The sequence below is a fragment of the Mustela putorius genome, unplaced genomic scaffold (assembly GCF_011764305.1).
Source record: "Mustela putorius furo isolate JIRA1106 unplaced genomic scaffold, ASM1176430v1.1 tig00000997_pilon_pilon_pilon, whole genome shotgun sequence".
NCBI lineage: Eukaryota > Metazoa > Chordata > Mammalia > Carnivora > Mustelidae > Mustela > Mustela putorius.
Genome location: NW_025421527.1, coordinates 4,612,744 through 4,637,765, shown reverse-complemented (window position 1 = coordinate 4,637,765; position 25,022 = coordinate 4,612,744). Strand labels below are relative to the sequence as shown.

The following is a 25,022-nucleotide window of genomic DNA, read 5'->3' as shown; positions in this document are numbered from 1 at the left end:
TCAGCCCTGCTCATGGGACCCAGCTGGAGGCCATGCATCGCCCGCCCCACCGGAGCTGCTGTCCTTGCTGGAGCTCCCGCCAGCACCCCTGCAAAGCCACGAGCCGCTCACAGGGCCACAGAACTTGACGGAGTCTTCCACAAAACCATCCCTGGGTTCTTGCTTTGAGGGGTTCACCTCGAAGAAATTTTCTGCAAACGCCAGGAAGAAAGTGCCAACATCCCAATACAACCGGACACAATGGCACCAGGAGACGGGGTTGGGCTTCGAGGGGTCTTTATTAAGTGACGCTTTAGTCTCAGTCTTTGCCAAGGCCTGGGAGGGGGGTGACCCCGCTGCCCCAGGTTGTCCCAGATGTGCTGTCTTAGAGGAAGGAGGCAAGAAGCCTGCTTTCCTCTGAGAACAGCCCGGGAAGCTAGGCTAGCGCTGGGGTGGGGGGCACAGAGCCAAGACCCCCGGCACCCCCCCACCCCTGGCCAAGCTCCTGGCCAGCCCCAGGGCAAGGGGCCAAAGCATTCCTGGCCAGAGCCTTCCGGACAGCCTGTGCCCGCTGCAAAGCCCGCTGCCCTGAGCGATTCCCGATCCCGGCTCCCACGTTCACCTCGCCCCTCGCTGCGCGCAAGTGAACCCCATGCTCCGCCCCAGCGGGCCAGCAGCCCCTGGCCGGGCAGCTCTAAGGGCCTCTCCCTCCTGCCGCCCATCTCCATGCAGGCCTCTCCCGGCCTCCCACCGCTCCCCTCTTCTCTTCCTGGCATCACACTCTGCCCCCACGCAGGTGCCACCACTGTGGGGCTGGGGGCCCCAGAGACCCTCCCTGGCCTGCGGGCCAGACGGCCGACAGACAGAGTGACCTGCTCGGGGCCCTGGGAGCCAGGCAAACGCAGAGCGGAAGCAGAAGTGGGGCGGCTGGGTGCGCGGCCCCCGCAGCAGGAGGGGGCGAGCCCTGGCCCTCCTCTTGGTGCTGGCAGCTCCGGGCCCCTCTTCTGGAAGAGTCCCCAAGGCTCCAGAGCTGCCTTGCCCGCACAAAGGGAGAGGACGGGCGGTCCTCCAGGAGAGGAAGGGTCCGCAGAGAACTACCCACGTGTCTGGTGTTACCCAATTCTCCCCCGCCCCGCGCCAGAGGGTGCGGACTCCCGGCGCCAATCACCGGGCATCCTGAGTGAGAAGACGGGCCCTCCTGCTGGCCCTTCCCCTCAGAGGTCCACAAAGCTCTCCGATGGAGCGCAGACGCCCACGCCTGCCCCTGCCCCCGAGGACAGCGGTGGGCTGAGGCGGAAGGGCTGGCTGGGGGCCCCCAGGCCTCTCCTGCTCCCAGCACTTCCCTCACGTTCCTGACGTCATCGTGGCGACAGGGAGACCGCCCTCTCGGCCGGCTCCGGGCCCTCCCTGTGGCCTGCGCGGCTGGGCTTCCTTCCTGCGTGCGTGTGTGCGTCTGCGTGTGCTGGGGTGACTACAGGTGGTGGTCCTGGCTGCCAGGGAGGGCAGGAGAGATCTGGACGCAGCCCCACTGTAGGGCGTGGGGTCCGTCTCAACCAATCTCCTTCCACTGCTTGTACAAGTCCAGAACATTCTTGATGTCCACACTGGCGTGTGCAGCGGCCTGCAGGGCTGCCTGAGGGATGGTGGAAGCGACAAGCAAGCGCATGGAGTGGTCTGAGGAGGACGTCGGCCCGGGCACCCCCCCCCCCCGCTCACCCCCATCCTGCTGCCTGGCGGACCGACCTGCATAGGACCCGAGAGCACACTGGGGTTGTCCAGCGGAAGGCCTGTGATGACGGTCACCATGCCGCTGGGGTCCTCCTCACCCGCCCCCTGGGCCAGAGTCAGTTGTTTGCAGCTGTCCAGGATCTTATACAGGGTCCTGGTAGGGAGGAAGAGGAGGCAAGCCAAGCCATAGCGTGAGGGCAGCCCGCGTACCAGCAACCCCAGAAGCTGGGGACTGGGGAGGGCAGCAGGAGCACACGCAGGAGAAACCAGGCAGAGAGGGACAGTGGTTCTAGAGAGTGTCGCATGGGGACTGGGTAAAGGGACACTAAGCAGGGACACCAAGGGGCTGTGGGGCTGGGGCTACTTCTCCCTCCCGCGGGACAGGCACAGGAGGCCCTGGCGGGTCAAGCATGGCCCCAGGCTGGTCCCACCAGCCGCTGCAGCACCGTCCAGCCCGAGAGGTGGGGAGAGCAGCGAGGCGGGGCCGGCGTTTACCAGGCGTCCGCGTCCTGCCGCTTCAACTTGTGCCGCTCGAAGCTCTTCCCCACCTCTTTCTGGCAGCGAATGTACCTGCAGCAGGGGGAGGGGGTCAGAGGAGGCAGGGCACCTCCCCTAAAGCACCTCCCTGTGTGCCAGGGGAGCGGAGGGGCACCTCGCTCCCATCAGGGCTCTGTTTGGAGCCATTTCTAAGGAGCTTCCTGCCCCCCCCCCCCCAAGCTGGGCTCGCTTTTCCTCCCGATAACATCGATCCCTTGGTTCCTCCCGGGGGAGGAGCTGGGAAGGGAGGAGCAGCAGATGCTTTTCAAGTCAGGGCTTCTGGAGACAGGGTCCAAACAAGCAGGCTTTGTGTGGCTTCCTGGCCGGGCAGGGGCCGATGCCGCCGGGACACCGGGGCGCCGGAGCCAGCTTGTCCCTCTGCTGCACCCACCGCCCGTGGCTCTCCCAGCCTGGAGCCCCGAAGGGAGGGCCTGAGCGGGGCTCAGCAGTCGCCGCCTGGCTGCGCAGGTGAAGGCACTCCCACCCCAGGAGCCCTGATCGCGGACAGACCCCACAGGACCGACCCCACAGCGGCAGCCCACAGCGGCAGCTGGGAGCCGGAGGGGTGGGGGTGTGTGTGGGGGTGCTGCCCCAGCTCCCTGACGACGCTCACCTCCCGTCTGCCCAGAGACAGAGATGACAGCCTGGGTGGTCTGACAACAGCCCCCCACCCCGCATCCACAGCTGAGACCCTGACTTGTCCTATCTCTGTCCCCTCCCCCCGCCCCCCGCCCCCCCCCCCCGGCAGTGCGCAGGGACTGCAAGTGTGTCTCTCCCCAACGGGGACCCAGGGCTCAGGAGACGCCTGGTGAGGCCCACACTCACCTGTTTCCTTTCTTAAACTCCGCCTCCAGGTACCGGATACCATCCCGGGCCCCTGGGTGCTCCTTCTTCAGCAAGTCCAGGCCATCGATCACTGGCGGGTTGGGGGGGGGAACAGGTGAGCTCGCAGGGAACCCCAGCACCCGCAGCAGTAGAAGCAGGGACCTGGGCTCCTTGGTGGCTCCCAGGGCTCTTCCAAAATAGGACCTTCTCCGATCAGCAGAGCTCACGGTCTACCAAGTGCGTGCGCTTAGGTCTTTCTCGTTCCTCCCAACTGTCTCGTGAGTCAGCACTTAACAGATTGGCACATACATTCCACAGACGAAGTGACCGAGCTTTAGAAAGACGGCAGGACCTGACCGAGGCCACCGTGTACCAACTGGGCCTCCGTGAGTGCTTCTCGACTGCAAGCCCCAAGTCTCTCTTAACCACACCCTGCCCCCATCCCCAGTACACCTACCTGTCCTCGGGATGATGACAATGAAGCGGCCGCTGGCGGCCAGCTGGCGGATGACTGGGAGGTGGTGGCAGAGGGCCTGGGTGTCAGGGACGAGGTACGGAGACATCGCTGACTGCGCCTTGGGCTGCTGCAGGCTCCCTTCCAGCTGAGAGACCTCGAGCTGGGGAGAGAGGGCAGAGTAGGTGCGGCTGCACGGGCCCTGCAGCCTGGGCGTGGAGGATGGAACCCAAGGGGGCTCTCGTGGGGTGTCCCCTGCTGCCAAGGCGGACGGGGGGGCTCCTTGTACCAAGGCCTTGGAAGAAAAGGAGGCAGAAGAAGGAAAGAGAAAGAGAAGGAAAAGCGAACAGAGAAGGCAGAAAGGGCCCAGGAGGCCCAGCGAGGAGAGAGCCGGAGAAGGCAGTCTGGGAGGCAACCTGCTTCGGGTGGAAGCCGGTGCGCAAGGTCGGGGGCGGACAGAGCAGAGCTCTAGGGGCAGGCGCCACACTGGAACAGCGGGGGTGCGGGGGCAGAACAGGCGCTGGGGGCAGAGCAGGGGGGCAGCGGCTGGGCACCATCTGCCCGTGGGGTCCGGCCAATGAGCAGATGCAGAGCGGCCGCCGCTGGGTCCCGACTGCCTACCTGAAGCCGCAGCTGGGCCATGTCTCTCATCAGCCTGTTCCGACGGGCTTCCTCCTGCGCCTACAAGGCAAAACGCGCGCTAAGCTTGGGACCGAGAGCTGGGGCCACAGTCCTTTCCCCAGTGATCAAGAGCTCTCACAGATTATCCGAGAGGAGCTCCCGCGTCGGAGACAGGAAGGCATCATGTGAGGTCGGCTCTCTCGCCCCCACTACGTGAGAGAGAGGGAGGCTCAGGAGACAGACCACTGCCCTGGCAGAGAAGGGCTTCTGGGACCCGCGCCGCAGCTCTCGGCAGGCCAGGCACCCGGGCCAGGGAGCCACAGCTGCGCGCGGGGGCCACACACACAGTGCCCAGCAACACGGAGGCCACCAGCTCTGCCCTCTGCTCTGCGCGGCGCCCGCACACCACGATCGCCAACCACTTGCCAACTTCTTCCAAACCTGCTGCTCCCCTTCTGGCGGTCCCCGACTTGGGAAAGCAGCCGCTGTGTACGCCAGGAGGCTGAGCTGGGCTGTGACTGGTCCCTCTCTCTGCTCCCCAAGTCGTCGCCTTCCTGTCCTGCTGACCACACGTCCGAAAAACCACTCACGCCTCTGTTCCCCTTCACCTCCGCTGCGGGACCCCCGTCTAAGCTGGCTCCTCCCACCTCCTCCTCCCCGGCCCTGCCTCTGCCCCAGCCACCTCCCCCGCCGGCACCCAGACACCAGCTGCTGGGCCCCGAGGCCTCTGACGGTCCCTTTTGTCTTCCGGGGATGAAGCCCAATCTCCCTAACGTGGTCTAAAGATGAGACAAAGGATGGGCGGCAGGGGGCACGGCACCGAAGGCCCTTCGATGGGTGAAGGGACGTCCTCAGAACAATGCTCTACAGCAGTAACCTGTACAACCGCGTCCGCCGCGAGAACACGTGGCCACGATTTGTCTGGACAGAGCCAGACTGAGGGCGCGCTACAGACCAACTGACAGACACTCCTCACAAGTGTCAAGGTCAAGAACGGAAAGACTGAGAAACCGCCACAGCCCAGAGCTGACCAAGGACACACACAACCCAACATAATGTGGGAGCACATCTGGGGCACCGGCGGTGGCTGCCTTCGGCTCAGGTCATGATCTCAGGGTCCCGGGATCGAGCCCGCATCAGGCTCCCTGCTCGGCAGGAAGCCTGCTTCTCCCTCTGCGCACCGCTCCCCCTGCCTGTGCTGTCTCTGTCTTTCTTGCTTGCTTGCTCTCAGATAAATAAAATCATTAGAAAAACAACAAAGAAAACAGACGTCAGTGGAGAATCCAGTGACATCGGAGGAAAGTCTGGGGCTAAGAGTACTGCGCCCACCCCAGCACCTCAGCTGTGACAGTTACACGATGGTTGTGCGAGATGCGCCTACCCCCCTCCAGAGGACCATATGACAAAATGGCCCCTTGGGGACGCTGGGCACAGGACAGAGAGAGGGAGGGCCGTGCTGACAGACCGGCGAGGCCGGGCAGTGCTGGTGCTGCAGAATCTGGCCCGGGGAACAGCCTTTCAGGCTGGAGTTGAATTGCGAGGTCCACTCCGCCGAGGGGAGAGAAGGGACCTCCATCTGGGTCCAGGAAGAGGAGAGCTGCGCCGACCTCAGCCTCTGGCATCGTCAGGCCAGCCGCTCCAAGATGTGGGCCTCGGCCTCGGCCCTCGTCCTCAGGGGACCTTGGCCTGCCTCACCCAGGCAAATGCTGCAGCCACAGCAGCTAAGAAGAGCTGGTCTGCCCGATGGCAGAGCCCTGGCTTTGCCACAGACAATCCCTCTTCTGTGGCTGTGTCCCATCATGGGGCGCAGGAGAGGGTAAGCGCCCCTCACTGAGCTGCGCCCAGGGCTGATCGCGCTGTCCCGGGCTACGTTGGCTCGGCACACGGAAAGCTCTCAGTTTGCGCTGGCAGATGTCAGTACAGGGAGGGCACGCTGCTGCTGAGGGATGCACCCTTGGGGAGGACATGGGCCACTCTGCAGGGCTGGGGGCAGCCCCGGCAGGCGACGGAACCTTGGGGTCCAGCACCAACCGCGAGGGGCTCTCAGCGGCTCCATCCCTGCGATGGGAGTCTTGGAGCTTCAAGCTAAAGGAAATGCCTGCAAAAACTAGTATTTTTAAAGCTGTGTGGTTTCCCCGTGAATGTCTTTGTAATTACGTGTTTTCCTCTACAGAACACGACAGGTTTGCTTTTCAACAAAAGGAGCTTGCTTTTAAGACCACGAAGAAGGGTGTTCCTGGTGCGCCTGTGCCCCTTCCCAACCACGCACGCTGTCCGTGCGAAGCGGATGCTCAGAGGTGGGGAGGCCTGCCGCTTGGGAGGAGGGGACAGGCCTCGGATGAAGAACCTCAAGGTTTGCAGAGACTCACGGGCCATGCTTCAGTGCCAGACATCCCCCGCTGCCCCCCAAAACGGGCTGCCATCCAGCCCGGGGGGGACAGTGTGCTCAGCCATGCAGGCCCCAGCGCAGAGCCCAGACCCGGCTCCCCAGCATCAGGCCACCGAGAGCAAACGGCCTTCCTTGCTCGCTCACTGCCGCGAACCCAGGGTCTACAGAACAGATTGGCCTGGCTAGGAGCGGACTCTCAGTCAACGTCTGGGGAGCAGGTTCTGAATGGAGAAGAGGTTAACCCCGGCCACCTCCTACTTTCTGGGGGTCCTGTAGGGAAGGATCCGGCCATTGCCCCCACCCCCAGTCCTCATCGCCAGGAGAGGAAGCGCCAGGAGCGCCCGCGAGCACATGCCCGAGAGGCAAGCTCGTTCTGACGTCACAGCAACCCCGAGAGGCCAGCATCCCTGGGGCCAGGGAACCCATGGGGGAACCTAGCAGGGAGCTCAGACAGGAGGGGACAGGGACAGGCCTCCAGCCCGGGCAGTCTAGACACAGACGGGGGCCAGGCTGCCTCTACTGAAAGCTCCGCTCCTTTCCTATGCTGCCCCCGTCTGCAGGCCTACGGGGGGAGGCCCCTCCCCGCAGCCCCGCGCCCCCGTCCCCTCGCTCTTCCGTGCAGGCCCTGCCCCCCAGGACCGAGGCTCACCATGCGGAACTGCGCCTGCGCCTGCTGCAGCACGCCCTCCCGCTCCGACTGCGCGATGCTGACGAAGATGCCGGCCTCCGCGCTGAACTGCAGAACGCTGCCTTGCAGGCGGGCCACGAAGTGCCCGAAGCTGCGGATGCAGCAGGTGCGCACCACCGACTGCGGGCACGAGGGAGCTGGTCAGGCGCAGCAGGGCCCCCAGGCACCGCCCCCCCGGCCCCCCCGCAGCAGGGGCAGGGGCTCCCTGGAAAGGCCGGTGGAGAGGGGAGCCCCGAGACCCAGAGCTTTGGGCTGCCAGGAAAGGGGACTCCAGGCAGGACTGGCTAACCAGGACCCAGGCGGAGACAGAAAAGGCAGCACAGTGGGCTGGGCGTTGGGGCACCTGGGCACTCCCGCCACCTCCCTCCTCGAGTGCAAAAACGAGGGGCACAGCTAGACCAACAGTTCCAGCCTCTTCTTTTGGTTAGGAAAACTGTTCTTCCCCCTCAAACAAGAATCCTCTCTAAAACCCTAAAACATGAAACAGACGAAAGCCCAGGCCTTCTGGCTGGAGAGGAGGAACCAAAAGGCCCCCGTGTGCCGGCGAGGGTGCTGGGTGCCTGTCTGCTCGGCTTACCGGGCAGTCCCCAGGCAACCCGCATAGGGACGCAGACACACAGGTGGCCGGTCAGGCAGCGCTGCCCCTTCCAGCTCTCTCGGACGGCTTCCTGTCCAGCTCACAGGATGCCGGCCCCAGAGCGGAAAAGAGCCTGAGAACAGCTCCTAAGCCCTAACAGCCCCCCATTCCACACTCTGCAAAAGCCGGACACGGTGGAGGCAGGCCACGGAAGGACACCCACAAGCATCCCCCGGGAAGGAGGCAAGCCCCACGGCTCACGCCAAGCCCAGCCCTGAGGACCCTGTCCGTCGGGACGGGAGGGCCACCGGCTTTACTGCGGGGCTGGCTGAACAGAGCTACCGGTGTCAGAAACGCCGTCCCCACCTCCTCCAAGGCGCTAAGCAGGGGCCGATCCGCGTCAAAGTTAAAGCGTCGATGGGCCGCCCGGAGAGGCGGCAGGTTACGAAGGGCCGTGTCCTCTGGGAGCAGCGGGCTGGAGGGCAGGTCAGGCAGTTCACAACCTTCAAGAAGGTCTTGGACCTCAGGACATAGGGCCAGGCCTGGGGAGAAGCCGCGTGAGACCAGCTGCCCTGTGGGAGCCCCCTGAGGGACATGGCCCTTCCCCCTGGAGAGTAGGGAGATGGACGTGCAGGGCTGTCCCACAGGACTGGTGGGGCTGGAGGAGCAGGGCAGGCACAGGAGCAGTGTGCTCTGACCCGAAAGGCTCCCCGAGCCCAGCGTGGACCTGAGGAGGGCTCTCGAGGAGGACATGCACCCTCTCAGCTGAGGCCCGAGCTGGGAACCGGAGCACACACGCAGCTCGAACGTGGCAAGAGGGGATGAGCTCTGGAGGCCCAGGAGGACTCTCGGTGACCGGAGCTGGCTCCCAGGCCTGCCTCTCTCTGCTCCTGTCCACCCCACAGCCTTCCCCGGGGAGCACCCTGCCTCGCCAACCAGGCCACCTGCCCACAGTGGGGCAGTGTTGAGGAAACCAGAGACGCAGAGACCACAATGGCCGCTGTGTGCCAGGATGGCCGGACACAGAGCCCCATCAGCCTCCTTCCCCCCAGGCTGGGTTACCAGGGAGGGGGCTGGGCTTTGTGGGGCCACGAGGGAGAGGGAGAGCAGGGGCAGTGCTGGGCACTCACTCACCAGACTCCCGGAGCTCGCCAGCAGCTGGCAACAGGTTCAGCAACACAGACAGGCGATTCCACAGACTCTGAGAGCTCTGCGAAGAAGGGAAGCCTTCGGTGGGGCAGGAGAAGGACGCGGGGGGGGGGGCAGGGGCGGGGCGGGGGCTGGCTATGGGCACAGACCTAGAGCGAGCTGATGGAAAAATCAACAAAAGAGGCCGAGGGGGATGGGGCGGGGGAGTCCTGGGAGACCTGGGAAACAGGGAGCCAATCTCACGAGAAATGAAGGGGGCCCACGGGCCTGGCTGAACTTCATCACCAGCAGCAAGACCGTGGGGAGAAGGTTTGAGGCCATAGGAAGGACACTGGGCTCTGGGAGTGGGGAGAAACCCGAGCGCCGGAGGCGGCTTCTCCCCACCATTCTGCTCTCCATGCGCCCATCCTGGAATACCTGTGTGGGGACGGGACCCCACACCCCCATCCTTAGCACACCTCCCGATGACTCAAGGGGAGTGAGTAACTCGCCGCCAGCACACATGAGCACACGCCCAAGGGTGTGCCTGGCCCTAACCCCAGCTCTCCTCTGAGAACAGGGCGACCCGCAGGGGAGGGGTCCTCCACAGCAGGGCAGATGTGCCCCTGGGATAAAGCAACACTGGACAAAAACTGTGCGGCCCTCCAGGCTCGAGACAGACAGACCCTAAGAAGGCACCCCCTGCCCCCACCGCACCCCCACCCCCCAGCGCCTGCCTCCACAGCCCGGGCCTGACGCCACTACCTCCAGGGCTCCCCTGCCCCAGCGCCTCCACCCTGTCTGGCGGTCCTGCCGCCCCCGGGGCCCGTCTCCCAGGCACCACTCCTCCCTCTGGACTCTGGGACAGGGCTTGAGGCTGGCCCTCACTGACCCCAGTCCTGAGGCTGGGCGTGACCCGCGGCACGAGGGCACAAAGTGCAACAAGCAGCTTTCGCTTTCCCTGTGCACAGACTCCGGGTCCCGGCCCGGGGCCACAGGCTCCTGGAGGGCAGAGGTCACGTCTAACCCTGTCCCTATAGAAAGCGTAACGGCCCACCCGAAGCAGGTGCCTAACGTCTGTCGTGATGGAACACGTGGAGGGGCCCCCCAGCACCCCCCACGGCGGAGCTCGCCCACCGCCCCGGAGAGCCGCACCTGCGCGCACACGACGATGAGGTCAGGGTTGGCCCGCAGCCAGTCCAGGAAGACCTTCACGGCGGGAAGCAGGCCTTCAGCCGCCAGGACTTGCAGCTTCTCCTGGACGCTGCGCTCGTTCCGACAGGAGCGCCCGCTGGACTCGCTGCCTTCCGACTCGGAGCCTTCCTCGGAGGCTGGGGTGGGGGACGGGGAGCCAGGATGAGCGGCCAGAACACAGCCTCAGGTTTCAGCTCCAGGCCACGGCCCGCCCTGCCCGCACCCCGGGGCGGAGTGCTGATGATGGGGAACTCACCACGCACCCCCACATCTTTCCACGCCCACCAGCCGGATGCTCTTAAGCTGAGAAACTAGTGCCTCCACCCTTGCTGAGCCCCGGAGGTGGCTCAGTCAGCGGAGGGTCTGCCTCCAGCTCAGGCATGATCCCTGGGCCCCAGAGTTGAGCCCCGAGTCAGGCTCCCTGCTCAGTGGGGAGTCTGCGTCTCCCTTTCCCTCTGCCTGCCACTCCCCCTGCCTGTGCTTACTCTCTCTCTCTGACAGACAAATAAAATCTTAAAAAGAAAAACAAAGGGCGCCTGGGTGGCTCAGTGGGTGAAGCCGCTGCCTTCAGCTCAGGTCATGATCTCAGGTCCTGGGATCGAGCCCCGCATCGGGCTCTCTGCTCAGCAGGGAGCCTGCTTCCTCCTCTCTCTCTCTCTGCCTGCCTCTCTGCCTGCTTGTGATCTCTGTCTGTCAAATAAATAAATAAATATCTTAAAAAAAAGAAAGAAAGAAAGAAAGAAAAACAAGAATGGTTTCTTTCTGGGGCCCTGGCTGGCTCAGCCGGTTCAGTGTTTGACTCTTGGGTGTCAGCTCAGGTCTTAATCTCAGGGTCAGGAGTTCAGGCCCTGTGCTGGGCTCCACACTGGGCGTGGAGCCCACTGAAAAATAAACAAATAAAACAAAATATGGTTCTTTCGGTCTCAAGCTAACTTGTGAGGGGTCTAAGCTATTTCCTCAGCCGGTGTTTATAAACGGCCTACTCCCTGCTACGACGCACAGCGGGCAACCAGAATGCAGCCGCTGGGGAGGGAGAAAAGGCATACAGAATTCAACGACAGCCCGAGGCGCCTGGGGGCTCCTTCTGCTAAGCGTCTGACTCCTGGGCTCGGCTCAGGTCCCAATCTCAGGGTCTGTGAAGCCGAGCTCTGTGCGCAACCCTGCCCCCCAGCACTTTCCCGGGCCCCACCCCCGCAGCCGGCTTCCGAGCATTTCATCCCTGCAGCGGGTCCTGCGTCACACCTCGTACAGGCTCGGTGTTAGGAACGGACGATCCAAGGACAGACCAGACCACGCTGCCCTGCCCCCAGGAGGCTCACGGTCTCGTTGGGGACCCAGACAAGCCAACAGACAAGGACGCCTGAGTGGGAAAGGCCTGGAAGCTGTGGCGGGGCAGAGGTTACAGGAACCGCAGGGAGGAACTCTCCCCTAGCCTCAGAAGAATGCCAGACCCCGTGATTTCTGAGGGAAAACCAGACGGCAAGTAAGAAGGAGCCAAGCACCAGGTGAGGGGCAGCACTCAGAAGAGGGAGGAGAACTCGTCCTGCACGAGGCTGCTGTGCAAGTTCAACAAAGCACCCGACGACAGGCCAGCCCGGCGCCCAGCAGAGAGCAGGCACTGGGCGCCCCGTACAGGGAAGACCCCCTAGAGAGAGGTCCCTGGTGGGACAAGGGCCAGGGGCAGGGGCGGTGTGGGAGAAGGGGCAGACTGCAAGCAGCAGTGGGGACTCTGAGGACGACACTGCTGGACCAGACCGGACCGGACCGGAGAGAGCACACGGATGCAGCGAGGGGGCGGGGAGGGCACCTGCACAGACAGGCAAGCCGCCTCCCTCGGGGGGTGGTGGGAAGTACGGACCAGAGTGGCGGGAACAGAGGCCCAGATACCTGGCTCTGAGGGCTTGTCCGCATCTCCGTTGACGCAGGGCCTGCAGCTGGCCGTGGCGTGAGCTTCGGCCGGGGGCTGGAGGAGCAGGTTGCTGAAGGTGGGGGCCAGTCGGAAACAGCGCTTGGTCTGGAACATCTGGGTGGACATGGCTTGCAGGTTGCTGGCAATGCTAGCCTCACTGGGGCCCAGGGGGCCATTGAGAGACTCGGGAGCCTCTGACCTGGGCCGAGCAGGCTCTGGGACTGGGGACCGTGTCCCCTCCTCATCCTCCATGTCTTCCAGGTCTGACCGGGACTCCTGGCTGTTCATTTCTGAGTCTGTCTCGGCATCAAAGGCCGTTCCCCCACCTTCGAGACTCTTGTCAGAGCCACTGTCCGAGCCCTCGCTGGCCCTGGCAGAGTCGTGGCTGGAGTCCGATTCAAAGCCTTCACTCAGGTCACTGTCATCTCCTGCTTTGGGTGGGTGGCGGCGGCGGCGGAGGCAGGAGAGACGGGAAAATTTCCTGCTCTTTCTGACCTCACCCGCTGGAGGTGCTGCGGGAGGGGGCTCGGGGCCTGGCACCTCTTCCTTCTCCAAGGGCTCATCTGTGCCAAGAAGACAGTCAGGTGGGGCCTGGGGGCAAACTGGAGCAATTCACCACCTCCCGAGCCCCCCATGTGCTCCCCTTCCCGTCACCGCACACCAGCCTGACCTGCCCATGTACACGCTCCCTCCCCCATGCTCCCTCCCCCACCTCTGAACCAGCCCCCCCAGCCTGCACCTGTGCCGTCACTCTGGACCAGCCCCCCCGCACCTGCACCTGTGCCATCGCTCTGGACAAGCCCCACCCCAATGCCTGCACCTGTGCCATCACTCTGAACCAGCCCCACCCCCACCCCCACGCCCGCACCTGTGCCATCACTCTGGACCAGCCCCACCCCCACGCCAGCACCTGTGCCGTTGCTCTGGACCAGCCCCCACACCTGCACCTGTGCCGTCACTCTGAACCAGCCCCACCCCCACGCCTGCACCTGTGCCGTCGCTCTGGACCAACCCCCCCACCTGCACCTGTGCCGTCGCTCTGGACCAGCCCCCCCACCTGCACCTGTGCCGTCGCTCTGGACCAGCCCCCCCACCCGCACCTGTGCCGTCGCTCTGGAACGCAGGCCCGGCGTTCTCGCCCTCCTCCAGCTCCGCCTGCAGCCGTATGTTGACATGGTTGACGAGGTGCGAGAAGAGCGCCAGCGTGAAGGCAATGGCTGCGCTGTACTGCTTGGACCCTAAAGCCGGGAAAGCTGGGCATGAGCGGCCCAGGGCTCTGAGGAGGGGCAGGCGCCATGAGCTCCAGCCCCATCTCACCTGCTCTCCTCCTTCCAAGGACCAAACTACTTCTCAAAGCTTCTTCTAAGAAAAAAGGATTTCTGAGGTATCTGCGTGATTATGCTGCCGCCCAGGACGTGCCGGCTCACCGTGTGCGTCCTCGGGCAAGCATATCCTGTGGGCCCGTGCCATCTGCCCTGGCTCGGACGCCTTCAGGCGGGCTCCCCACAGCCCGAGCCCCTACACACCCAGGCCCGCCTCCCTTTTCCTCCTGACTTTGCTCCATGTGTGCCGCTCCCAGGAAGGTCTGCGCAACTGCCCAACCGCTCCCGACAACAAAATTGGAATTCTGTCTGGGTCATCGGCTAAGTACCCTGTCCCTCCTGTTGGTCCGGGTTGTGACCAACAGTGTGTTTGCGGGAGGGGCCTGAGGTGGGAGCACAGTATGGACGGGCTGCTGCCTTCATTCCTTCACCAGAAGCTCCTGCAGCGGAGGGGTCCCCAGCCCAGCAGTGAGGCAGGCGCGGCGGGCAGCCCGGGGAGGAAGCCGGGTAGGGGTGGGGGGTGGGGGGCAGGCTGGGCGTGGGAGTCACCTGCTCTCTTCAAGCTGTGCACGCCCATGAGACAGATGATGACCATCTGAAAGACGAGGAGGTCCGGGACGAAAGCATAGCCGCCCTCGTAGTCCTCCTCGCCCTCGCTGGCCAGGCTGAGGCCAGGGGACGAGGGCAGGTAGAAGAGGCAGAGGTTGAAGTCCTCCAGGACTGACTGGCAGAGCGACGTCAGCTCCGAGTCCACCGGGCTGCCGAAGGACAGGGGCGACAAGGAGGTCAGTGATGGGGCCCAGGGCAGGCAAGACGAGCTGCGGGGCCTGGTGGGAACTGCAGAGAGCTGGCCCGGGCGGGAGGGGGCTCACGGGATGCAGGTCAAGGGCCCATCCGCTGGCGCTCACCCGCTCCTGGGCTGCAAGAGGCTCTGCAGGTACATGAAGTTCACCAGCAACCTCTTGATGTCTTTACACCTGGAAGAAGAGGCGCCCCAGGGAAATGGCAAATGCCCCAGAGGCCCTCCAGTCCCACTGCCCCAGCCCCACGGGCCCTACTCACCGCTTCTTGCTGGGAGAGAGTTTCCGAGTCTCGCACTTCTTCAGCTGGTGGTACATTTTGGCTGCCTTGTCGTATAGCCGCTTGAGATTCCCATAGGCCCCCTCGAAGGACACCTCCGACTGGATGCTGAAGGAGACACAGAGTGCACTGTGCAGCCCCGGCAGGCACGGCGCTCTGCTGGCGCTTGGAGGAACAGTACTTGGAGCAAACGCACGCTGCCCCCAGGCTCCCTTTCTGTGTACAGACTCAGGGCAAGACCACCGTTCCAGATAAATTACATAGACACAACTTCGGACAACACAGTGAACGGAAGACCTTCGCTCCCTCCGTAAGCACAATAATTGCTCCCGCTCTGTCAGGGACCGTCCCTGAAATACGGCAGCACAGAGCACGTAACGACAAGCGGCAGCTAACACGCCGGCGCACAGACATGTGTGCACACACAGCTCCCATGCTCAGACACTGGTTCGGAGGCGAGAGTGTGCAGAGAAGCCCGCCACAGGCCAGGCCCAGCACGTGCCACCCACACGTACGCACGTGCGCGCAGAGCTGGGACGAGCAGAGACACTGCACCGGCCCCACGGACCCAAGCCAGCGCGGAGGCTCCCAGCCCAGCCTGCCTTGCGTCAGCACCCACAACACCAACAGGGCACTGGGCTGTTTTTAATGTATTTTTGTCATAAGAAGCAAGGGACAGAAAAGAAGAAATATGTGTTACTGGTGAATAAGAGGTAGTCACAAAGTCACGGACACTCCTTCCGTCCAGAAGTAGGTTCTGTGCGTCCTCGCCTTAAATCGGGGATGGGGGAGAGGACGATGCAGAGCAGCTTCTCCCAAGAAGAGAAACCCACTGAGTGGGAAGGGTCCGGAAGAGCCTTGCTCCAGACAGAGCAGCCCCCAGGGCTGCTGAATACCAGTGACTGATCCTAGAAAAGGCCACTGGGGGCAAAGAAAGGCCTGACCAGGCCCCACCCAGATGCCTCACCCACAAACGGGAGACGTGAGTGCTTTAACACAGCAAGGCAGGGCCCCCGCGGGCACCTCCTAAACCTGGACGTGCCAGGCTCTCTCTGGAAGTGATCACTCGCAATCACGGTCACGAGGGTGATGAGGGACCAAGGACCAGTAAGGGGGGCATTCCCAGAAAGGTACGAGAGGACTGAGGAGGAGGCAACGGAAGCCCACGAACCTGATCACCTGTATTTAAGAACAGCAGCCACGGGGGCCGGTCTATGCCGGCCCCGAACAGGGGGCAGGCACCCCAAGAGCAGACACTGTGCTGATTCAAGGAGAAAGGTTTCCTGGACCAAATGAACCACGATCACGGCACAGGGAATGAGAAGGGAGTCGCTCACTTCACACTTCCGCAGGCGGCCCACACACTTACGAAGAACCAGCTCCCTCCACTCCCCTTGCTTGGAAGCCTAGTTCACAGCAGCATCTTCTGGAACGTCTGGCTTCTCATGGAGCCATCGGCCCCAACAAGGCAGCTGCCGCTGGGGCCCAGGCGGTTTATTCCTGACTGTTACCTCACTGGGGCACCGAGCAACCTATCAGACACACGTCCACTCGGCTCTGGCGACTCGGGTGACCTAAGCCCACTCGGCTCAGCCATCCTGAAGCCGAGGCTCCTTACTCTGAGGGCGCGTCAGCACTGGGGAAGCAGTGGCCACCCTGCGGTTCAGCGGGCCCTCCCACACTGTCGCCGTGGTCACTCAGACACCAAAGGCCGACGGCTGTGCTGTTCTGCATAGCTGCTACCCTGACCCCATTCTGCCTACCACACCCCGCTGACTTCCTCCCCCAAGACAGCCATCCTGCACTTCCCAGCAGACGGTGGGCAGCTCTGCCGGCTGCCTGAGCGCCTTCCAATCCAGGCGGATCCGTGACAAGCAGGAGCTAGGAAAAGGCGGGGAAGCGAAGCAGCAGCGGTTGGGACACGAGGCCCGCGGGCAGTACTCACCAGCGCAGGTAGCAGTACATGGCCTCCACATTGTAGTACTTGCCACCTGCGAGCGTGCCCAGCTGGTTGAAGGGCATCCCTGGAGGGAGACAGAAGTCATGTGGTCTGCCGCCATGACCCAGCACTGCTGAGCACCGGGAAACTCATGGGCTCGTGAGGAGGCGGCGGCCTGGGTCAGCAGGGGACACCAGCATCCCCGGGGAGGAGTGGCCAATCCTATTTCCCTGGGGGACTGACTGGACACTCATTTCCCGCCTCGCCTGCCAGGGATCAGCACCACCGGGTGCCATTCTGTCAGCCGCGGCTGTGGCAACTCTAGGGTCGCTGGAAACCCACGGAGCCCTCTGCTCCTCCCCAGCTCTGTTTCTCACCTGAGCCCTCCTACTGCAAGCAAATCCCCACCTCTCCGTGCAATGGAGCATTGCCCCTGCTCCCACTGTCCCTCAAGTGTCCTCTCTCTGCAGAGGCCTCAGAGACAAAGGAGCCTTCTCTTCCTTCCCCTCTGCCTCCCTCCTTCTTAGATAAAGAATCTGCATTTCTCTCGGGATGCCTGGGGGGCTCAGTGGGTTAAAGCCTCTGCCTTCAGCTCAGGTCGTGATCTCAGGGTCCTGGGATCAAGCCCGGCATCGAACTCTCTGCTCAGCAGGGAGCCTGCTTCCTCCTCTCTCTCTGCTTGTCTCTCTGCCTACCTGTGATCTCTGTCAAATAAATTTAAAAAATCTAAAAAAAAAAAAAAAAACTTAAAAAAAGAATCTGCATTTCTCTCGAGCCTGTGTTCGAGAGGGAGAATGCACAACCAAGGCAAAGTGTGACGGGACCGAGCACAAGAGGACCCAGTGAAGCCAGTGCGGCCTGCCTGCCCTCTCAATGTCGTCTTCCTGCTGAAAACTGCTGCCGGTTAGGGAGGCCTGAGTTGGACGCCACTTACCAATCTGGGGAGCTACTGACAAGGCTTGGTAGTAAAATCTCTCAGCTAGCAGCTCGGTGTCTACGCCAGCTAATTCATTCTGATATCGCGCTGCAGGAGACAGAAGGAAGGAAACATGATGCTGCTGTGTTCCAGAAAAACCTCCCCTCGTCCTGGAGTCACTCTGTGGACCTGCAGGAAGACCCTGGGAGGAAGACACCTGAGCTATGAGGCTGACTGCTTGGGCCTCGGGCATAATCTTAACTCTGCCAGTCGTTCAACTCTCTCTTCCCTGCTGGGAGCTTCAGGGTGTGGGTCATGTTTAGTGTTTGTAAACAGGCTCTTGTTTATCTCCTTCCAACGGAAGGGGACCCGGGCACCCACCGCAGCCGTAACTGCTCGGGACGACCTCCAGCAGTGGGTCATGGAATACAGCTGTTTGATCCTGCAGGAAGACGTTACTGAGGACATTCGGCCAGTCTAACGCAAAGCCGCTGCTCTCTCTGCACAAAGGGCCCATGAGGGGGCCAGGAGTGTGCGGGGCAGGGAGGAAAGCCTCAGGGGACAAAAAGTAATGCATCTAATAGCCTAATGAGGAACCTTTAGCTACCAGGACTAGAGGCCCAGGGCCCAGCAGGCAAGAGAGTACTCCTCCATTCTAGGAACGTTTGCCAGGCAGGGAAACCCTCCAGGAGGCTGAACTTCAATTCCTCTAGGAGTAGAGCAAAAACGAAAAAAACATACCCCAAAGGAGAAAAACATCCAACTAAAAAAATCTTCCTAACCCACTACTGAACCTGAGTTACCACCCAGACTTTTTCAGTTTATTTCCTTCTTCCATAGTCACTGGTCCCTCTGGCTCATGGAGGAGCAGGGACAAGGGGACATGTTAGTTACAGACCGCAGACGACTCCTCCTGCTCTCCCGCCACACACACAAGCTGGTACCAACGGAAGCAGCTTCCTGCCTGTCCTGCAGCCCAAACCGTTGCCCCAACGAGTGCCAGTTCTTACACAAATCCCCCAGGTACACAAGACACCGGTGGCACGCCATCTGTGCCCAGTCCATCTCCTTCCCCGACGCAGACACTGGCTTCTTGCATCCTGAGAAAGACAGAAAGGGACACTCAGAAGCCCCTTCCCCGGCCCTCTACCTAATGGGAAACATCTTTCCTAGGTGGGGAAGGAGATCAAGAATCCGAAGCTCGTCCTGAAACCCTGTGTTAGGGGCAGGGAAGACATGCATCCAGGACCAGGTGGGGAGACAGAGGCTTGCAGGTAGGGATCATTCACAGGACGGCAAGGAACTGGAGGAGATGGGCAAGGGTCCTCAGGTCAGGACAGTTTGCTGGGGAAGGGCAACGTGAAAGGTCATCATAGGAAGGCTTCTAGAAAGGAAGAAGAGGGGAAGGCCAAGTGTCAAGTCAGTCCTGGGTGCCTTGGGTAGAAGCTTCCCACGTAAGGAGCAAAGGTCTGGGTACAGACGGGAAACCTGCTGGGAAGAATGAAATGTACAAGAGGCCAAGGCAGGTGCCCCAGGCTTCCGGGGGGAGGAGGCCTATGGAGAAGGCCACCTACTGGGGAGTCTGCCCGTGCAGGAGACAGGTGAGCCTGCCGTGCCCGGAGCCAATGTGCTGGGCTCTCAGCTCCCCATTCTCAGTTCAGAGAGCTCGAGCTCTCTGGGGGGCAGCTTCCCCACGTATCAGGCACTGGTTGGTCTCAGTCCTGTTTGGTGTCAACGGGTCCCACGGCAACCTCTGGAGAGTGTGACTTCCACTGCTCCCACCGGGCAGTCAAGAAGGGCGTCACACACTGGTGAGTGGCAGAGCCAGGACTTGAAAGGCAAACTGGCTCGAGCTGGTCCCCTCTGTCCACATCACCAGGTTGCCACGCTGCTGGCTACGAGACCCGCCCTGAGAAGCCCTTCCTAGTACGTTCTGCAGACGTCCTCAGTCAGCCGGTCGCGAGCACATCAATGAGGAGAAAAACTGAGTTCAGGAAACGTAGCCTCTGAAGTGAAGGCTCTTCACTGCAGGGGCTCTGGACCCCTCCGGCCATCTGCTATGGTGTCTAGGAGGGCGGTCTTAGGTTACCTCGTTGTTTTTAAATGTTTTGTAAATGCACCAGATGCAGTGCTGGGCTTCTGAAGGAGAATGCCCCCAGCTGACACAGACAGCGTCTGGCCAGGGCAGGGGCACAGGCAGGGGGAGGGAAGGAGCGTGAGCGGCCAGAGTTGGACGAGGAGGGAACGAGGTGGAGCACAGTCGCGGCCCCTCGGGCTGCCACGCTTACCTATCTGTGACACCTAACCGCGCAGCGCAATCTTGAAGGACCACCCATAAACATTTCTAACACTTTCAATACGCACAAAAAAGCTAGGAAACAATTTCTGAAGTTAAAAGAAAGTGCTGGGGGCGCCCGGCCAGCTCAGTCAGGGGAGTGGGAGGCTCCTAATCTTGGGGTCGTGACTTGAAGCCCCACGTTGGGTGTACAGATTATGAAAATAAATAATCAATTAATTAAATTAAAAAAGAACACACACACATAGTGCTGAGCAAACTCAAGGGCAAGAAGAACGGGTGCTGTAACTTCCACCCTCCAGGACAGGCCTGCTCGCAATCATCGGGGCTGTCCTTTGGACACCGCCTCGTCTGCACCCCCGACCAACGGACACCTCTCTCTTTCCTCCAGGTCTTCACCCAACCTCGCACGCTTGTTTAGAGAAACCCGAAATCCACGGACCGTCTGCAGGTCTGGCTAGAATCCTCTGTGCCTGGCCAGGTCACCAGCTACAGAACCCAGAAGAGTAAGAAGACCAGATGCGGCGGCCCCTACACTCGCTCCCCAGCCCACCTGTCGGATGTCACTGACCTATGAGGGGGTCGGTGACGTGGGTCCAGTCGATGCAGCACTGAAGTTCCAGCTGGTAGTGGGACTGGATATAGAGAAGCAGATGCTGGTAGAAGCCGATCCCAGCGACCAAGTGCGTCCGGTAGGCACACTCCAAGGCGCTCCGGCTGTGGATGTGCTGGACGGCGGGAAAGCGCAGGGACTGCTAAGCCATGAGCTCACAGGGCTGTTCCCCTCCCTGACCCCAGTCCTCTCACCAGGAACCGAACTTGGATTCTTGGCTCTGGAACTTCGCCCACATGCCCTTCACTCACGGGTCACCCCACACCCTCAGATCCACCTCTCATCTTCCCGTCTGGGAGGAGGCCCCCCGGCCAAGCCTAATTTCATCGGGCCCCTCCCTCCTTCCTGCCTCTTGCCCGTGGTTCCTCTACCTCCAACCGTGTCCTGGTCCCCCTTCCCAGCTGTCTCTTCTGTTCTCAGCGTCCCTCTTTAGACACCTTTCTTCTCGAAACCTGGGCCCTCCCCTTACCGTCTTGTGAGTCTTGATGAGCTGAATAACTTCATAGTACACCTTCCTCCAAAGCAGCTCCTCGGCCTTCCTCCCATAGTCCACTGGGTGCAGGAACATAAGCTTGACGCACAGCTCGCGCAGCCTGAGGGCACAGGGCGGCACGGGAGGCTGACCATCCTCGGACAGGGAGGCATGTGCCATGCCCCGACCCACCAATCCCCATGCCTCCCAAGGGACGTCCAGGGTCAGTCTGCAGGACCCAGAAAAAACAGCAGTCCTGGAAAGCAGTGGAAACCCCCAAGGATAGAGGCGGGAGCAGTAAGAACTTTAATAATCCTCTCTGCGCCCCGCACACTTCTCTCCCTTTTTCCTGCCTTTTAACCCCATCTTTCTTTCCCGCCACTTGGTAGCATGGCCGGTTCCCCCAACTCAGTGCCGTCCAGCGGCATCAGGCCGCTAGAGGAAGAAGCTGCGGAGACAGTGAGGAGTCCCCACGTCCTCTCTCAGGAAGGCCAGAGTTCTCAGCCCGATACCCTACCATGAGCTCAGGAGGTAAGACAGAACACGCGTCTGTGTGCAACAGGGTTTCGGGGGAGAAAGGCAGAGAAAGCTTAAGGCTTTGTCGTTGAGAGTCTCCGGCTTACTTGTTCCTCAGGCTAATGTTCTCTGGTTTGAACACCTCCTGATAAGCGGTTTTGTTGCAAAGGATGAGGTCAAGTCGATGCACAGCCTCCACCACGGCCCTGGAGGGAAGCACAGGCAGAGAGCCCTGAGCCCTGCATAGGTCCAGGCAGGCTGGGGCGGGGGGCACTGATCCTAGAGGAGAAGCTACAGAATTAGGGGCAGGGAAATGGGAAGGCTGCAGGCTACGCTGTACAAAACCAGACGAACAGCCACCACGCACCCCAAGAATAGCCCTCTGCCCTGGGGGACAGTTCTGTCACTACTTGCGGCGGAGCTTGGTGGGCAGGGGAGCTGCTACTGGCTTACAGTGGGTGCTGCCAGAGACCCCACGATACACAGGACAGCCCACCACAATACATATCTTGCCCCAAGTGTCCAAGGGGTCAAAGCAGAGAAGCCCTGTGACAGGAAAAGCTGGATTCTTTTTTTTTTTTTTTTAAAGATTTTATTTATTTGACAGACAGAGACCACAAGTAAGCAGAGAGGCAGGCAGAGAGAGAGGAGGAAGCAGGCTCCCTGCTGAGCAGAGAGCCTGATGTGGGGCTCGATCCCAGGACGCTGGGACTATGACCCGAGCCGAAGGCAGAGGCTTTAACCCACTGAGCCACCCAGGCGCCCCAAAAGCTGGATTCTCTTAACGGAAAGAGCCTGTGCTGGGACGCAAACAGGAAATGCAGGCTCTGACCCTGGCTGTGTCCACATCTGTAACGTTGGGCAAATTAAGCTCTCCGAGCTTCAGTTTCCCTGTCCATAAAAACGGGGACAGGCATGGCAGCCACCACAGGGGACTGTGAGGATGAACTGAAAGAACTCGCTTGAGGCCCTGGCTCACGGCAGCCACTCAACAAGTAACGGGACTCGAGTTAATCACTGTCCAAGGACTTACTGTCCCTGACACAAAGGAAAGGCCTTCCTAGCATAAATTTCTATTTCTGAATTAGTGGGGTACGGAAGAACGGGGGCGCTGCACTGCGTCGCCGCAAGGTCTCCTCCATTCCTCGCTTGCTGTGCCAGGCTCTGGGTGCCGGGCGGGGGAATAACCTCCTCGTGTCCCGGTTCTCCCATCTACACGATGGAAGCACCATCACGCCCCACTGCGCGAGGATTAAATTAGCGAATACGTGAAGCGCTCATGACGGTGCCTCATACGTGCAGACTCAGCAAGTATTAGCTTCTATCTTTCTTGTCGTAAGGCCAGGAGGAGACGCCAGACACCACGAGAAAAGGCCACTGAAACGCCACCATGGATGGCTGAGAAGTGCCAGAGGGACGCGTCATCTCTAGAAGGGGAAAAGCCAGAGGAAGGCAGGTAGAGCTGGGGAAACAGGGACACTCGGAACAGCTCTGGGCACACAAGAAAGGGAGGGTTTGGTGACTCTTTCAGAACACTGAGACGTGGGCCTCTGGGCTGGGTCAAGTGGGCCACGGCAGGCTGGCTCCCTGCGGTGGCGCAGGTGGGACGCCAACAGAGGCTGCCCTGCCCAGGGCAAAGTGGCCGCCAGCGCCCAGAGGAGCGGGCGGGAGAGGACTGCAGGCCTCCTCACAGGCAATCTTCAGAGCTCAGCGTTCCTGCAAATGCCTTCTGGGCTGCCTACAGATGGGAGGCGGCCCTTTTAGCCGGCCTGGCCCTCCATGCCAGGGCTGTCAGATGGCCATCACTGACTTTATTCTAGGCCCCCTTAGCTCCCCAGGGCAGGGCCTTCCAACTTCCGTGCCGCGGACAGACCTCGGGAGCATCTGTGCATGTCTTTACGGGCCGGCTGCACAGCTCTGCTTGGTTCCCGATCCAGGGAAGCTTAACAACCGCGACTCTGGGGAGTTCTGATTGCAGATTTTCTTTCTTTCTTTCTCAAGTAATCTCTATACCCGACATAGGACTTGAAGGTGTGACCCTAAGATCAAGAGCTGCACGCGCTCCTGAGCCAGCGGGCACCCCAAAAAACGGCTTTTTAAAAATTGTTAATCAGACTAATTAATTAACGTGTTTGTGGCCCTTCCAGCATCCCCTCGACGGCTGCCTTCTCTTTTTCTAAAACATTTCAGAATCTCCGACTATAAACAGACGGTGGGAATTTCCCAAATTTACTGACGCTCAGAGTGGCAGTTTGGTATCTCACAACACATTTACTGGGGCAGAGGAAGCAGACCTCCCTTCCCCGGTTCCTTCCAACAGGCACCACTGCGACCCTCTGCTGCCTCGGTCTCCACCCTGCAGGAACACAGGCACAGGCACGCTCACGCGCACGTAAGCCACACGTGGGCCCACATCACCCTGTGGGTCCCGTGAGGTACTGGGGCGGGCTGAGGGAGAGCGAGGCCGCGAAGGATCAGGATGACCAGCCGTCGCTGAGAGCTGGAGACCGGTGCGGGATCTCGCAGGCAGGGCCCACGCTCCAGGGACAGCGCGGACATTCGGGAGCGTGACGCGGCCCCGTGTCACCCTCAGCCGGCTCCTCACCCCCCCCAGGCGGCTGGGGGCTGCCGCATTGGATCACTTTGCTATTTTTGGAGCAGCCTATGCTCCCCTGTGCTCTGACTTACAAAGGCCAGAAAGGCAGGACGCCCAGGGCCGGGAGGGAAAGAGCACGCCCCGAGCCCCGCACTGCGAGTGGCGCGGGCGAGACGGGCCGCCGCTCCGAGGGCCCCTGTTCTACGAACCTCACCCTCTACTAGACAGCAGCAGCCTCAACCTCGCCTCACGCTGCACCCCATTCTGCCCCAGTTCTAGAAACCACGATCCAGCTGCACCCCCCGCCCCGAAAGAAAAAATCCTCGGCCCCGTGTGGGAAGAGCGCACAGCGGCCTCCGCAGGGGGACGGGGGCGGCCGCCAGGACCTGCGGAGGGCGAGTGGCGCCGCGGGACCCCGACACTGGGGATGGACGCGGCCTGGCCAGGGGCGGTAGTCAGGGGGCTGGGAGGGCGCAGGGCTCGCGACCGGGGGGGCCCGGGGGCCCTGAAATGGGCTCCGTGACCTAGGAACACTCGGGACTCGGCCCTTCGGGGCCCCTCCAGGCCGACGCAGCTCGTCTTCGGCCTCTCTTCTCATTCAAACTCCGCAAGACGGGAGCCGGACGCACGGCAGGGCGTTCCCGACCCAAGCCCGGCCTCTCCCGGCTGCGGACGGCGAGGCCCAAGGTCACGCGGAGCCGCGGGCTCTCCGGACCGCCGGCCGGGGCGCTCGCCTCCGTCGCGTCCTGCGGGGTTCGGAGCGCCGCTCGCTTCCGGGTGCTCCCCGCCCGCGACCCCGCCGCCGCCTCCGCCGCCCGCAGAGCTCGGCGCCCGCCCCAGGCTCCGGGCCAGGGGCCTCCTCCACGTGCGCCCCCGGCCCCGGCCCCCGCCGGGCCCCGCGCCCACCCCGCTCGCCGCCCGGCCGCGCCCTCCCGCGCCCCCCGCGCCCCGGCCCCGCCCGCCGCGGCCCCGCCCCCGCGGCGCCCACTTCCCCCGGCGGCCGCACGCACGCCCCGGCCCCTCACCGGTAAAGCCGCTTCGTGTGGAGGACCTTGGCCTCGGGCTCGCTGCTCTCCCCTGGGGGGGGGCCTTGGCTCATGGTGCCCGGGTCCGGGGCGGCTCCCGGTCACAGGCCCCCGCCGCCCGCCGCCGCCGCCACCACTGCCGTGTCCGGCCGGAGCCGCTGCCGCCGCCGCCGCCGCCGGCCCTGCTCGGCCGCCATCGCTGTGAGGCGGCTGCCCGC

At 62.3% G+C, this 25,022-nt stretch overlaps 1 protein-coding gene across 1 annotated transcript; it reads right to left on the bottom strand.

Moving 5' to 3' along the window:
* Positions 1-259: 259 nt before the first annotated feature.
* Positions 260-25,019, bottom strand: SMG5 (SMG5 nonsense mediated mRNA decay factor). The gene is made up of 22 exons (XM_045086745.1): positions 24,805-25,019; positions 21,291-21,389; positions 20,665-20,788; positions 20,154-20,310; positions 18,297-18,386; positions 17,305-17,394; positions 16,377-16,455; positions 14,414-14,539; positions 14,260-14,328; positions 13,901-14,109; positions 13,130-13,267; positions 12,008-12,592; positions 10,082-10,257; positions 8,933-9,008; positions 8,165-8,340; positions 7,183-7,341; positions 4,145-4,204; positions 3,527-3,686; positions 3,070-3,160; positions 2,203-2,277; positions 1,723-1,861; positions 260-1,612 (listed from the first exon to the last, which is right to left on the bottom strand). Exons 1-22 carry the CDS (start codon positions 24,876-24,878, stop codon positions 1,529-1,531), a joined length of 3,036 nt encoding a protein of 1,011 aa, XP_044942680.1. The 5' UTR covers positions 24,879-25,019; the 3' UTR covers positions 260-1,528.
* Between the last annotated feature and the right edge of the window lie 3 nt (positions 25,020-25,022).